A 15,163-nucleotide genomic window follows, 5' to 3' on the forward strand; every position below is an offset into this window, starting at 1 on the left:
AAAATCTCTCAAAAAAAAAAAAAAATGGGAGACTGAGGTTCTGCCCAGTTTCTAGACAGAGGAACTCTTCTCCTTCAAGTCACAGGCCCACCAGGGAGTAAGTTGTCACCAATTCAAATAGAAAATCCCACTGAGAACCATAAAGGAGTGGCCCCTGTGTTGCTACTTCCCTAAGCGATAATTTCCTTTAGAAATCGGAGGAAGCAGAAGAGATGAAGGTGCCAGAACCAACAGTTGTTCAGGTCTCAGCATGCCCCTATAAAGTGCTTCCTCGTCTCCCCGACAATGTGAGCTAACAGGTAAATCAGGTTAGGATGACCCCTGAGAGCATCACAGCCTTCTTCTGTGGGAAATTATCTCACTGGGAAGATTGAGGGCATCTTGAATCACCCTGTGCTGCTCACGCTGGGGACAGACATTACCTGAGATTTAAATGTAGTTCCCCCAGGCAGTTAGCAACCATTAGGCAGGCCGCTCTTATTTGACTAGGACCCCGAGCTATTCCGAGCTAAATAAAAACAGAAGTACTGGTTTGCTGAAGTTCACCGAAAACTGGGAAAGTACATTCCTGGCACCACAGAAGAGAAGGGAAAAAAATCTTCATTGGAGGCTGCCGAGCAAGAATGCCTGGAGCCCCCAGCCCGCTGCCACCTGGTCTGCTAAGCCCCTTGCCCTGGAAGAAAATCAAGTTGGCAGTTACGGTAACATATTTGACTTCCACAGGAACCTCTTGTCCTCACTGTCCATGCTCACCAAATCCACTCACTTCTCCTGTTTTGAAAATAAGGCAAGACCTTTGGCCAACCTCTAATGGGAACCACATTCGGGAATCTGGAATCTACCATGACTTACTCTTCTAGTCCATCCCGTTCTAATAACAGAATCATCCGAGTCTGGGTAATTTTTAAAAACAGAGTTTTATTCAACTCACGGTTTGGAGGTCCAAGGTCCAGGGGCCACCTCTGGTGAATGTCTTCTTGCTGATGGAGCTTGAGCAGAGCGTGCTCGCGTCCGTGTATCTCTGTCTGCCTCATTCCTCTCCTTATAAACACACGAGAGTTCAGTCAGTCCCTCACCTGATAAACCCACCAGCATTCAATCATCCCCATCTCCTTACACACACACCAGGGCTCAATCATGCCTAACCACTTTCCTAAGGCCCCACTTTTCTTTTCTTTTCTTTTTTTTTTTTTGAGAGAGAGATTTTTGTTATAGCTGCATGTGCTCACTAGACAAAGAGAGAGAGAGAGAGAGAAATCACCCCTCTGGAGGGATGACCACACCACAATCTCCTTCTTCTCCATTTTCCTCTTGGGATATTGGGTACGCATGCACACGTGCCTGGGGTGAATTTTAAGCCTCCAGGCCCAGGACTTAAACCGGTCAACTACGTGGGAGTCCAGCAACATAACCATTATGCCACCTGCTGGTCCCAAGGCCCCACCTTTCAACACCATAATCAGATCTAATCTTTTTTCAATGCCTTCACAGTACAGCCAGATTCCAACACGTGGATTTGGGGAGGACACATTCAAATCATAGCACTTGCTTTCTATTTTATATCCTTGTGTGGAAAAATGCAGAATCAAATCTAGTCCAGATTTTGGCTCTGCTACCTATTGTCTGTGTCACCTTAAAAAGGTTTCTTACCTCTTGCTTAACCTGTTCTCGATCTTAAAAACAAGGAAGACTTACAACAGTTTCCAGGATTGGATTAATATTACATGTAAATGCTTATGAAAAGGCCTCCCTAGTGCCTGGTACGTAGTAAATGCTCAGTGAATTTGAGATTTCGTGCCTTCATATCTAACCCTGAGGCAAAATGAGTTAGAGGTAGGAAGAACCACACCCTCCCTCATCACTCTGCCCTCCAGGCCTTGCTGCTAACCAGGCTTCAATCTCTTTCCCCTCACCTCACATTGACACTGAAAGTACCTCTCCACTGGAGGAAGGGCAGCTACCACCATTTATCGAATGCCTGCCCTGCACCATGTAAGCCTCCTACAGGCTTCATCCCTACTTGGGTCGACAGGCCTGCCAAGGAGGAACGCCCTTTTCCATCTTATAGCAAAGGGAGACTCGCACAGAAGCTCTAGCGGTAAGGCTGGTGAGGGCAGGGCCAGCGGTGCAGCCTGGCCTTGGCTGTGGCTTGCAAATCCGAATTCCGAGTCCCACCCCAGATGCAGCAAATCAGAGCATCTGTGAGAGTCCTCCGAATCTTTTTTTAGTTTTTAGTTTTGCAGTAGGGCACATGCCCTCCCTGAAGAGAGACAGAGAGAAAGTGAGAAAGCACCCCCCCCAAGGTGCCGTGGCGCAATCCCTTCTCCTTCGTTCTCCTCTCCAGATTTTGGGCACGTGTGTGCATGTGCCCAGTGAGTTTTTCAAGCCACAGGTCCTGGACTCAACTGCAGAGTCAGCCATGTGGGATCCAGCCACCTTAACAACGGTCACCTGCGTTTTTGAACGCCTTCACTGTGATCCTAGCGAGCCAGGTGTGGGGAGCTGGGGCATCTGCTGCTATTGAGAAGGTGGCTGTCTGGGGCTCTTGTTGGCCACGTCCAAAAGAGCAATGTGTTAAAAGCCTAAGAGAAGTTTTGAAATGTGTTCCCAAGAAAATCTGATAAAAGAACAAACTCCATGTATTGGAGATGGAATGAGGAACTTATTTTACTGGTTATTGGGCTCACCTGAGAGCCACTCGGGGCTCCCAGAGCACTAACATTGCCAGACTCATTTTGCAGGAAGGCAATTACAGTGATGCTTATTTCAAATTATTTAAAAAGAACTTGGTTCTGGGACCAGCAGTTAGCATAATGGCTATGTCGCTAGACTCCCATGTAGTGGGCCGCAGTTCGCATCCCGGACCTGGTGGCTTAAACTCATGCTGGGCGCATGTGTGTACATGCCCAAGATCCCAAGAGGAGAATGGAGGAGAAGGGATTGCACCGTGGCCATCCCCCCAGGGAGGGATTTCTTGCTTTTTGTCTCCCTCTGTCTTTCCGGTGAGCGCACGTGCCCTATAGTGAAAAACGTCTCAAAAAATTTTTAAAAAAGATCTTGGTTCCAGGATGGCCCCATAGCATAGTGGTTAAGGGAGCCATTATCCCACATGCTGTGGTTCAAACCCCAGCTCTGGCAGCTCAATGAACCACACTAGGTGCACATAGAGGTGCCCAAAATTCTGACATGGATGGAGAAACAGAGATTATGGTGTGACCACACTCCATTGGGGGTGCTTTCTCTTCCTCCCTCTCTCTGTCTCTTTTTAGCAAATGCACGTGAAAATTTCACCTAGATCAGGGACCAGCGGATGGCATAATGGTTATGTCACTGGATTCCTACATGGCAGACCACAGTTCAAGTTCCCAACCTGGAGGCTTAAAACTCATGCTGGGCGTGTGCATGCATGCCCAAGATCCTGAGAGGAGAATGATGGAGAAGGGGTTGTGGTGTGGCCATCCCCCTGGGCGGTGATTTCTCACTTTCTGTCTTTCTGTCTCTGTCTCTCTTGTGCGCACACTCGCCCTATAGCAAAAAATCTCTCTAAAAATAAAATTTACTTGGATCATATCAAGGGCATTACCTTCAGTAAGGAACTGGGAACAACTGGGGTAGGAAGAGTGATTCTCTCTCTTTCTCTCTCCCCCATCTTAAAGATAGTTTTCTGCTTTTGTTTTTGTTTTAGGTTTTTGCCATATGGAGGGTTTATTTGGTGGAGAAAGATGGAAGAGGGAAAGTGAGAAATTACCCTCCGGGGGAATGGCCACACTTGGTTAAGGGAGCCATTATCCCACATGCTGTGGTTCAAACCCCAGCTCTGGCAGCTCAATGAACCACACTAGGTGCACATAGAGGTGCCCAAAATTCTGACATGGATGGAGAAACAGAGATTATGGTGTGACCACACTCCATTGGGGGTGCTTTCTCTTCCTCCCTCTCTCTGTCTCTTTTTAGCAAATGCACGTGAAAATTTCACCTAGATCAGGGACCAGCGGATGGCATAATGGTTATGTCACTGGATTCCTACATGGCAGACCACAGTTCAAGTTCCCAACCTGGAGGCTTAAAACTCATGCTGGGCGTGTGCATGCATGCCCAAGATCCTGAGAGGAGAATGATGGAGAAGGGGTTGTGGTGTGGCCATCCCCCTGGGCGGTGATTTCTCACTTTCTGTCTTTCTGTCTCTGTCTCTCTTGTGCGCACACTCGCCCTATAGCAAAAAATCTCTCTAAAAATAAAATTTACTTGGATCATATCAAGGGCATTACCTTCAGTAAGGAACTGGGAACAACTGGGGTAGGAAGAGTGATTCTCTCTCTCTCTCTCCCCCATCTTAAAGATAGTTTTCTGCTTTTGTTTTTGTTTTAAGTTTTTGCCATATGGAGGGTTTATTTGGTGGAGAAAGATGGAAGAGGGAAAGTGAGAAATTACCCTCCGGGGGAATGGCCACACTGCAATCTTTTCTCTTCTATCCTTCTCCTGGGATTTTGGGCATGCATGCCCATGCACCTGGCATGATTTTTAAGCCACCAGGTCCAGGACTCAAACTGGTCAGCCATGTGGGAATCCAGCACCTTAAACCACTGCCACCTGCTGGCCCTTAAAGACAGTTTTAACTCATGAAGGAAAACAACCACCGATGAAGGCCCATGGCTATGCTGGGTGAGTTTATGATGTGCGTGGAGACATCTGCAATATCAACAAGTGATATGAACGCTACCCCTCACCCCGGGTATTTCATTTCTCTTCAGCAAATCAATATAAGCAAAGACAGATGGGAGTAGTCAGAAGCCTCAGAATTAGCCAATGGTATGAGAAAAAGATCATTCATGATTTCAATGTACAGTAAGTTTAAGGTGGCAAAACACACACACAACTTGCAAGTAGAAGTTCTATTTTTAGTCCATTATGGTTTAATAATTTACAAATAACATTTGCTGTCAGCTTATCTAAATTTCTCTCCAAATTAATAATTATACCCTAGTTGATAAAATATACAAGTGATGCTATTAAGTGGCCTAAGTTGAAGGAGGGCGAACTGGTCTGCATCTCCCTACAGAGGCATTAATGCTGGGAGCACTGGCCAGAGGCTAAGACAGGGAAGCCCTCTGGAGGAATTAGAAACTTCCCTAGGGCTTGTTAAGGAGCTCTACCCCTTGAAAGTAACGGAAATGTCATGAACCAGGCAGGTTCGGTTTGGCCCGGGGATGGTGCAAAGACTGGTTGGACCACCAAGGCTGCTGCCAGCTCTGTCGTGATTTCTCTGGCACGATTTACAGGCAGATTTAAGGTGACCAATGGTCAGCAAGAAACAGGGTAAATGAGGGATCTGCTCCCTGCCTTGACTGGCTAGTGCTTGAAAGAGCAGACTGAATGAGCTCCAACCCAGATCCAGGGTCGCTATTAGCTGCTTTGCTCTCCCAAGTCACTGCTGTGATTCCTGCAGACAGTGACAGGGGTAGGGTGGTGCCAGTGCTGGGCAGTGGCTCTGAACACCCACTCTCATGTGTTTGCATGGCCAGACCAGGATGGTCATCCTGACATTATTTTTTCAAAGATTTATTTAATTCTTTTTAATTATGAATTTAATTTAATATTCTTTTTAAAATTTAGCCAGAGAAAGAAAAAGGGAGAGAGAGGGAAAGTGAGAAAGCAAGTTTCCCGGTCCAGGACTTAAACCACAATTGGTAATGTGAGAGTCTAGCACCTGAACCACTATGTCACCTACTGGCCCCTAAAGATTTTTATTTTATTTTATTTTATTTATTTATTTTAAGTTGCTATAGGGCACATGTGCTCATTGGAGAGAGAGAGAAAATGAGAAAGCAAGCTGCCAGGTGCAGGACTCAAACCATGGTCGGCCATGTGAGAGTCCAGTGCCTTTACTATCATGCCACCTGTTGATCCCAGTTCTGACACTGTTTACCCAGGATGCTGAGGAACTTGTGTGATCCCCATGAAGGGAAAAGTGACTTTGTTTGTTTGTTTGTTTTGGGGAGAGGTTTCACTATAGGGTGCGTGTGCTCGCCAGACAGACAAAAACAGAGAGACAGAGCGGGAGGAATCCCCCCCCAGGAGGAATGGCCACGCCGCAATCCCTTCTCCTCCATTCTCCTCTCGGGATCTTGGGCACGCATGCACACATGCCCGGCATGAGTTTTAAGCCACCGGGTCCAGGACGCGAACCGCGGTCGACTACGTGGGAGTCCAGCGACATAGCCATTATGCTAACTGCTGGTTCCCGGGAAAAGTGACTTTTTATCTCAGATGTTATCTCAGATGCTGCCTCCTTGGCCTGCTGCTCCGTCTACCCAAAATACATTGACTGGAAGCAGAGTTAAGGCTCAAGTTGAGATGCTGTGGTAGTCTGAAAAGCACCCCTAAACCATACCTACAACCTAATCTCTATTTCTGAATGTTTCCTCCTCGTATGACAAACAAGGTGTATGTGTGTGTTGGAGGGGGAAGCTTTGCTAATGTGATTAAGGATTTTGAGATGGAGAGATTATCCTGAATTATCTGGGTGGGCTCTAAATGCAATCAAATGCATCCTTATAAATGGAGAGGCAGGGCCAGCAGGTAGTGTGGAGGCTAAGGTGGCCAGATCCCACATGTCCAACTGTGTGGTTCAAGTCTTGGACCCAGTGGATTGAAAATTAGGCTGGGACCAGCAGATGGCATAATGGTTACATCACTGGACTCTCACATGGCCGACTGCAGTTCTAGTCCCAGATCTGGTGGCTTCAAACTTACACCAGGCATGGGTAGATGTGTGCCCAAAATCCCAAGAGGAGAATGGAGGAGAAGGTGTGAGGTGTGGTCATCCCCTCAGGGGGTGATTTCTTGCTTTCTGCCTCTCCAGCAAGTGTACATGCCCTACAGCAAAAATCCCTCTTTAAAGAAAGAAGAAAGAAAGAAAGAAAGAAAGAAAGAAAGGAAGGAAGGAAGGAAGGAAGGAAGGAAGAAAGAAAGAAAGAAAGAAAGAAAGAAAGAAAGAAAGAAAGAAAGAAAGAAAGAAAAGAAAAAGAAAGAAGAAGAGAAAGAAAGAAAAAATTAGGTCAGTCACATGTCCATGCATACCCAAAATCCCAAGAGGAAAATGAAGACAGGATTATAGTGTAGCCATCCCCCCCGGGGGTGATTTCTCACTTTCCCTCTCTATTGGTTTCTCTCTGGTGAGTGCACATGCCTTATAGCAAAACTGAAAAAGCAATTTTAAATAAACAGGCAGGCCCAGGGAGATTATTTTACATACGTAGAGGAAGTTGCATGAAGATGAAGGGAGAAAGCATTGAGGATGCTGGCCTTGAAGACTGTAGTGCCATGGCCATAAGCCAAAGAAATGCCAGCAGCTGGAATAGGAAGAGGCAAGATTCTACCCTAGAGCCTCCTAGGCAGCTCAGAGCCGCTGACAGCTCGAGTTTGGGCCAGTGGTACTTGCTTTGGAACTGTGGCTGCCAGAACTGTGAGAGAAGAGCTTTCTGCTGTGTCTTAAGCCACCCAATTTGTAGTAATGTGTGAGCAGCCCCTGGAATGAGAACCGAGGCACATCTACCAAAGCGGCACATCTCCATGGGGCCAGCAAGCACATGCCACCGTGGGTTGTTGTTACCTCCCAGGACTGAGGTGCTGTTTACTTTCGGGGCCATTGTGTGTCTCCCTCTGGCCCAAACCCACAGTTCTTAAAACAATCGCCAACACACATGGCTCGTCATTTGTCTCCTAGTTCTAAACCTTCAGAGATTGTCTCAGGGCGCCCGGAGCACTAACAAAGTGAGATTCGCTTACAAGGAGGCAACTCCAGCAGTGTGTAAAGCTTGGAAGCAATTTAAGTCATCCCACATGGATGAAGAGCGCACGTTAGAAGTAGACTCTAGATGAACCTTACCCTCTGGCTAATTCCATTACCTCAGGACCAGCAGTTGGTGTAATGGCTATGTCACTGGACTCCCCTGTAGTCAACTGCAGTTTGAGTCCCAGACCCGGTGGCTTAAACTCACGCCGGGCGTGTGTGCGTGCGTGCCCAAGATCCTGAGAGGAGACTGGAGGAGAAGGGATTGCGGCGTGACCATCCCCCCGGGGGGGCGATTTCTCGCTTTCTGTCTTTCTCTCTCCATCTTTTTGGTGAGCACACGGACCCTATAACAAAAAACCTCTCCAAAAAAAATTAAAATTCCATTACCTCATTTCATAGATGAAGAAACCAGAGCCCAGAACTGACGTCATGAACCAACCTAAACTAGAAGACATAGAATGCATTCTTCCCCGGGGCCAGCAGGTGGCATGGTGGTTAAAGGTGTTGGATTCCCACATGGCTGACCGCAGTTTGAGTCTAGGACTTATTGGCTTGGTTTCTCGCTTTTCCTTTCTCTCCCTTTCTGTCTCTCTCTGGTCAAATCAATAATAATAATAACAAATGGAATTAAATAAAGAAATAATTCTTAAAAAAAGAAAAAAGAAAAGAATTGAAAATACATTCTCTCAAAATAAGTCATAGTAAAAGTCCTGAAAATATGCCCTATTCATGAACCAAAGTATTGGGTCGTCAGAAAAGTCATGTCGCATGTTTGCATTGAAAACTGTTATGATTTTCCTGATGAGCTAATAATTGAAGCAGAAAGAAATGTATGAATATGTACATGAACCATTGCTCGTGGTGCCTGGAAAATTAATTTGGCAATTCATCATGCTCTGTCTGTCTACTGTACCATAGTTCTGAACCCTCTTTCAATAGTTTATTTTTTAATCTTTGGTTGGTTTATTGGATTATTGCCTTGAGAGCGTACATTCCTTTAGGTAGGAATTGTAGGCTATCCATCTAGATCTCACCGTCTGCAGCAGCCAGCACAAAGCTTTGCTCAGAGCTAGTGTTCAATAATATTTCATTTACTTCTGGTCCTGTAAGAGCCTCCAAGCTACGTGGAAGCCCCCCAGTGTAATTCCATTTTTTTACAGGTGAGACCACAAAAGTCTATCAGAAGCCGTCTGTTCCAGGGACAACAGCTCAGCCAGCCACCCCGATGCAGGCTCTGCCTACCACCACACCCAAGGCCACCCACACTGCCTTACCAAAGCCATCCCTGTCTGCAACCTCTGCCACCAACAGCCCCAGACCACAGCCCGTGGGCCACAGGAACCAAGAGATGGGTTAGTAGGGAGACGTGTTACTGTGTGCTAGGAAACGGAGAGCCCGGGCCTTAGCGTAACTGCTCTGTCTGATGGCTATGTTAGTGCCATCTCCCACCTTCTTGGCTGGGTGAGTGGAGGGTACTTGAACCCTGGGTCAGGGGTATGTGCTTGCTTGTGTCCTCTATATTCTAGGGAAGACATAGATTCAAAAATAGGACAGTGGTTACTGTATTTTTGAGGTAGGATGTTACCTGAAACTTTCCCATTGCAAAATCCTCACATCTCAAAAGCTCAGTGGAAGGGATAGTAGGTTCCTATGTAAACATAGTTGACTTATTATCGTTGTCATTTTTAACTGACAAACAGTAAACACCTGGAAGGTTTCAAATACCAGGCACAAAACACAACCAAAAGAATCCCTTTGGAAAAGTCAAATAACTCAGTTTTTCTCCTTTTTTATTGCTTTTTGTCTTACCACTTCTACTCATTTCTTTTTTTTAAGCATTATTTAATTTAATTTATTTTTTTATTTTAATTTGACCAGAGAGGGACAGAATGAGAGAGAGTGAGAAAGCAAGCTGGGACTCAAACCACAGTCAGCCATATGGGAGTCCAGGGTCCTTAACCACCGCGCCACCTGCCGGCCCCAATTTCTTAAATCACATTTTGCCAATGCTCATGGAATTAACCTCGCAATAAATCAAACAGGGCCTTAAGAGCTCTTTTGGTAATCCAATCTTGAGTTTCTGCTTATCAATTTATATCGACACCGTCTGGTCTAATCAGCCCCCATCTCATTGCTTAAGTTTTGTAGGGCGTGAGAAATTCGGCAGCTGGTGCATCACCATTGTCCTAGCAATCTTCTCTGAATATTGCCCACCTGGTGTTGCTTTTTCCTTCTATTAATAGAAGAAGTGCTAAGACTTATTCTTCACAGCCTCACCTCCAGATGCCATCCTCACTGCAACATAGCACGGCCCTCTCCCCGCCCACAGGGGCGCCCAGCTGTATCCTTCTCCATCTTTGTATTCTAACACATTTGAATCAACACTTTCAATGTACTAGACACTTTTCTATACACCTGACAAATATTAGCTTGTTGAATCCTCATAATCACCCCTTGAAATAGATGCATTGCTTCTACTGGGAATGATCCATTGTAATGATGAGGAAACCAGGGGGTAGGGCGGTGAAGAAATGCCTGGCTCACATAGCGGGGGTAGCAGAGCTGGAATTCCAATGTCAATGCCCTGGTTTTCCTGACTCTCCTTGCAGGTGACATCCCAGTCCTAAACGAAAATCCCAGCCCAGGTAGAACACACCTTGATGCAGGTGGAGTGGCAAGACTAGAAGGTGCTAGACCCAGCCAACTTCTGTAATTTGTAATAATTCACAGAATGGGGCCAGACCGTGATGGAGTGATAACATGACTCTGTGAGCCCAGAGGGGAAGGTTCTGGGTTCACAAGCAGAGACCACCCTGAGCATGCCAAGCTCTCCATCCAGGGCTGGCTGAGGCTGAGAGAGGATTGTGGCATCAAGTCCCTGTCAAAGGTGCTGTCTCTCTGTCTCACTCTCACTCATGGAAAAAAAAAAATAAAATAAAAAAATAAACTTCTTTAAATTGTTATAATTTCTGGGACCAGCAGGTGGCATGGTGGTTGAGGCATTGGACTCCCACATGGCTGACTGTGGTTCTAATCCTGGACCTGGTGACTTGCTTTCTCATATTCTCTCTCTGGTGAGTGCACATGCCCTATAGCAAATTTTAAAATGATAATAATTTTAAATAATTATTTTTAAAAATATAAAATGTGCATAGTCCATACATTCCATGTGCCAGACATACTGCATGCATTATTTTTTCTTCCTAATAACACTATGAAATAGGGGTTACTATTATTCCATTTTACAGTTAACTCACAGAAGCAGGTGTGATATAAAGTCTCCAATAATACCATAAAAATAGTTTGTCAAGGTTCTAAAATAAATCAAACACACGCCACCATCCTCTTCTCGTTTAACTCAGGCTAATCTCAACACAGACACACAAGACCTAACTGCGAAAGAGAAGGAGGAAGGACGCTGGGTGGCAAGGGTTAATGGAGACCCCGAGCTCTTTCCTGTTTGTAATTTCAGGCTCCTGACTTTGGGATCCTTGCTTCTCAAAGCTCATTGTGTATCTGAGTAAGCTGTTTGCTCCTGTTGTCTCCTTAAAGAGCACCAATTCTGGGACCAGCAGATAGCATAATGGTTACTTTGCTGGACTCCCATGTAGTCAACCACAGTTCAAGTTTTAGACCCGGGGGCTTAAAACTCACACGAGGCATGTGTGCATGCATGCCCCAGATCCTGAGAAGAGAAGGGATTGCAGCATGGTCATCCCCTCTGGGAGGTGATTTCTTGCTTTCTGTCTCTCTGTCTCTATTTATCTGGCAAGTGCATGTGCCCTTTAGCAAAAATCTCTTTTAAAAAAAAGGATATTGAGGGGTCAGCAGGTGGCGTGGTGGTTAAGGGCACTGGACTCCCACATGGCCAACCATAGTTCAAGTCCCCGACCTGGTGACTTGCTTTCTTACTTTCTCTCTCTCAATTTGTCCCTCTCTGGTCAAATTAAAATAATAATAATAAATAAACTAAGTTAAAATTTTTTAACTTCTTTTAAAAAAGGACATCAATTCTTACATGACACTTATAATTAAACATGTGGCATATTTATTTGGCTACACCAGGAGCTTGGAAAAGCTTGCAAAGTGGGCTGTGCTTATGGAAAACTTCGAGAAAATTAAAATAGTGGCTCCCAAGCTGGCAACAGTGCATTATTCCTGGCTTGAGGACAGGAGCTTTGGACAACTGCCTCCCAGCCTGTCCATGTTCCCTCTTCATCCTTGTCCAGTGCTTGCTTCCAGGCTGACCCACAGGCTGCTGGACAACTCCTCAGAGCAGCACTCCATGCAGCATGCACCATGATTGCCAAGGGAGGAACCGGCGGGGTGGGGGGAGGACTTTTACAAACTGTGTTACCTACTCAAAAGACTTACTGTAGCTGTGAAAATTAATGTTTAAATGCCCTTATTTTTTAATAACAGTTTTATTTCAATGTTTTTCATGTATTCATACAATGTACCCATTTAAAGTGTAAAATTAAATGATCTTTAAGAATATTCATAGAGCTGAGTGACCATCCATACAGTCTATTCTAGAACATTTCTGTCACCCCTCCCCCAAAATCTCCACAACTAATCTCCCCCAGCCCAGTAGACTGGTAACTGCTACTCTACTTTCATTAACGCCTATCTTAACGTATGCCTTGGATATTTGCTGAGATCATTTTAGCCTAACTGTATGAAGCAATATTTAGACAGCTCCTTTTTCTTCCAAGGGTTGAGAATATCCTGCTAATTGTAAGAGAGCAAGACAGTTATACTGCAGATAGACACGTGAGCTGCTGTTACTGCCTTTATATCAGGTGTTTTACTTTCTTTCTCTGATATACATGACTAGTCAAAAGGTTCTAGAAATAGCTGTGAATGAGGTGTTGAAGCGAAACCCAGTTCATTTATTCCTTCAACAGGTACTGAATGCCTACTATGTGTCAGGCCCTGAGCTGGGGCCTGATCAGTGATCACCCATTCACTGTCTGCCATTCAATGCACCAAGATTGCTAGCGCAGGTCGTTCTGCGTGGGACACGGGAGGAGTGTGTAGTTGGAGCGGGCACTACCTGTGCTGGGGTCTAGGAGCCGCTTTTGCTCTGCAATGAGGTCAAGCACTGCCCCTTAGCACACAGGAACTTGGAAGGAACCCAGTGGAGAGAAGAACCTTGGTAGCAGGAAGACACCAGGGCTCCCCTAGTCCCTGAGGAAAAACTGCAGGAGATGGAAGCGCTCTGAGGAAGGTGGGGCTGGACACACCACGGCCTCTTAACTGAACCATGAATGTGCAAAACTAGACAGAAAGGACCAATGTCAGGGGGTAAGGGAGCAAACAGCCAGTGTGAGAGAGACTTCTCAGAGGAACAGAGTGAGGTCGTTCTTTATGAGAGAGGCCGAGGACTACAGGGTACCCATTGGAGCCAGGAAGCCACAGAGCTGCACCCCAGGGCCAGAGGAAGGAGCACAGAGAGCCAGGCCCATACATATGCTTAGGACAGAGTTCTGGAAAAAGATGGAAAATTGCCCTCGGCCCAGGAAGTGGGTCAGCAGAATCTACTACGGGGTTAAAAGATGAGATAGCTGCACCCAGCTTTGTTTTCCTAATCAGGTTCATCTCACAAAGGGTCACAGTTGTCCCGGACATCTAGTATTAACAACCACAGACGGACCAGGCGGGAGAGAAGAGCGCCACCTAGGGGCAAGGCATGGCAATGGCTGTGACTGCTCACCTCGCAACTCATCATGTTGTGACCGGGGACAACTGAGGGAGAGGAATTGGTGACACTTGCATCAGGAAAAGATAACAGCCTCTCCCACTGCTTATTTGTTCCACATGCAGTTTCCATTCTCACCAACATTTCTTTCACCTGTGCAAGTTCCTTAAGCACTTAATCCACATTTCTCCTACCTGTGCATCTTCTTTAAGCTGTCCGGAGAAGGTTTTTCTTATAATCTAGTCTAACAACTAGTAAGAAAAAGAAGTATTTCAAAAGGAAAATAGGGGGAACCAGCAGTTAGCGTAATGGCTATGTGTGCGTGTGTGCCTAAAAAAAAAAGGAAAATAGGGAAAGCCCATAATAACAAATTCACCAGGAATCAAGTGCTAAACAGCAAACTGTCATTTTTCAACAATTCATACTAGAAATTGATAATACACAGTTTTGTCAAGAATGTGGAGAAATGACCCAGAATTCACACTTACAGGAATATGCCCTTAAGTAATTATCAGTCAAGGGTGGAAAAAAAAATCATCAACACAAAGGTTCATAATAGAAAAATAAATGGAGACAATTTAATTGGCTCTCGTTAGAATAGCTTTAAAAGTTACTATACAGGGGCCAGTGGATGGCATAGCATTTACATCCCTGGACTCCCACATGGCCAACCACAGACCTGAGTCCCAGACCTGGTGGCTTGAAAATCAAGCTCGGCACATGTGCATAGGTGCCCAAGATTCCAGGAGGAGAATGAAGAAGGGATTACAGCATGACCAACCCTCCCTGGGGGCTGATTTCTCTCTTTCCTGCTCACGGTTCCTGTTTCTCTCTCTCTCCAAGTGCACACTCCTTAAGGCAAAAACCTCTTAAAAAAAAAAAAAGTTACTATACAGCTATCCAAATACTGATAAGGCCTAGGAGTGACGTGATGCACTGCTGAGACACTGTTCTGCAGGCTAGAACCACCTGGGAGACCTGAGTTCAATTCCCAGTCCAATGGAAAGGCCAAACACAGCATAGTATGCCTATAGGCTTGCGACCTACGGAGACTGAGACAGGAAAATCATGAGTTTGAGGCTGGCCTGGATGACAAGGGGAGATACTGTTTTTCTAAAAAGCCAGGCATAGTGACATGTCTTGTTCCAACTGAGAGGCTGAGACAGGAGGATTATGACAGAGAGACTGGTCTGAAAAAAGGGAGGAGTGTTGAATGTGTGCACTTACTGACATGAGAAGAGTGGCCTGTGGTGGATTGTTCAGTCAAAGATTCAGGCTACAAAACAGCATGGGTGCCAGTGTGATTTCTGTGCTTGCGTGTTGTACATCAGAACACGCATATCGGAGAAACAGCTCTAAATACCAACGTTGTACAGTGCTGGGTAGAGGACAGAAGATGATTGCTGACTATGCAATATAATTGGTACATAGTTTTGTTTTTGTTTTTGTTTTTTACAGTGAGTTTTTGTTGTCTTTCTAATTAGAAAATAAAGCTACTTTGAGTTTATATCAAATAATTAGGAACAAAGATGAGTCAGAAGTTGACTACAGGTACCAGCAGTTGGCATAATGGCTATGTCACTGGACTCCCATGTAGTCGACCACAGTTCAAGTCCTGGACCCAGTGGCTCGAACACAAACCAGGCGCGCGTGCGTGCGAGCCCAAG

The 15,163-nt window shown here is 45.6% G+C and overlaps 1 protein-coding gene across 3 annotated transcripts in view; it reads left to right on the forward strand.

The window, feature by feature from the left end:
• Positions 1–15,163, forward strand: part of VIT (vitrin) — a 132,482-nt gene that overhangs the window by 69,956 nt on the left and 47,363 nt on the right. For all 3 annotated transcript variants that reach the window (XM_006151330.2, XM_027772992.1, XM_027772993.1), the window contains exon 7: positions 8,956–9,147. In XM_006151330.2, coding sequence (XP_006151392.1) covers positions 8,956–9,147 — 192 coding nt within the window. The remainder of the gene's footprint in view (positions 1–8,955; positions 9,148–15,163) is intronic.

Source organism: Tupaia chinensis, unplaced genomic scaffold, assembly GCF_000334495.1.
Source record: "Tupaia chinensis unplaced genomic scaffold, TupChi_1.0 Scaffold000317_1, whole genome shotgun sequence".
NCBI lineage: Eukaryota > Metazoa > Chordata > Mammalia > Scandentia > Tupaiidae > Tupaia > Tupaia belangeri.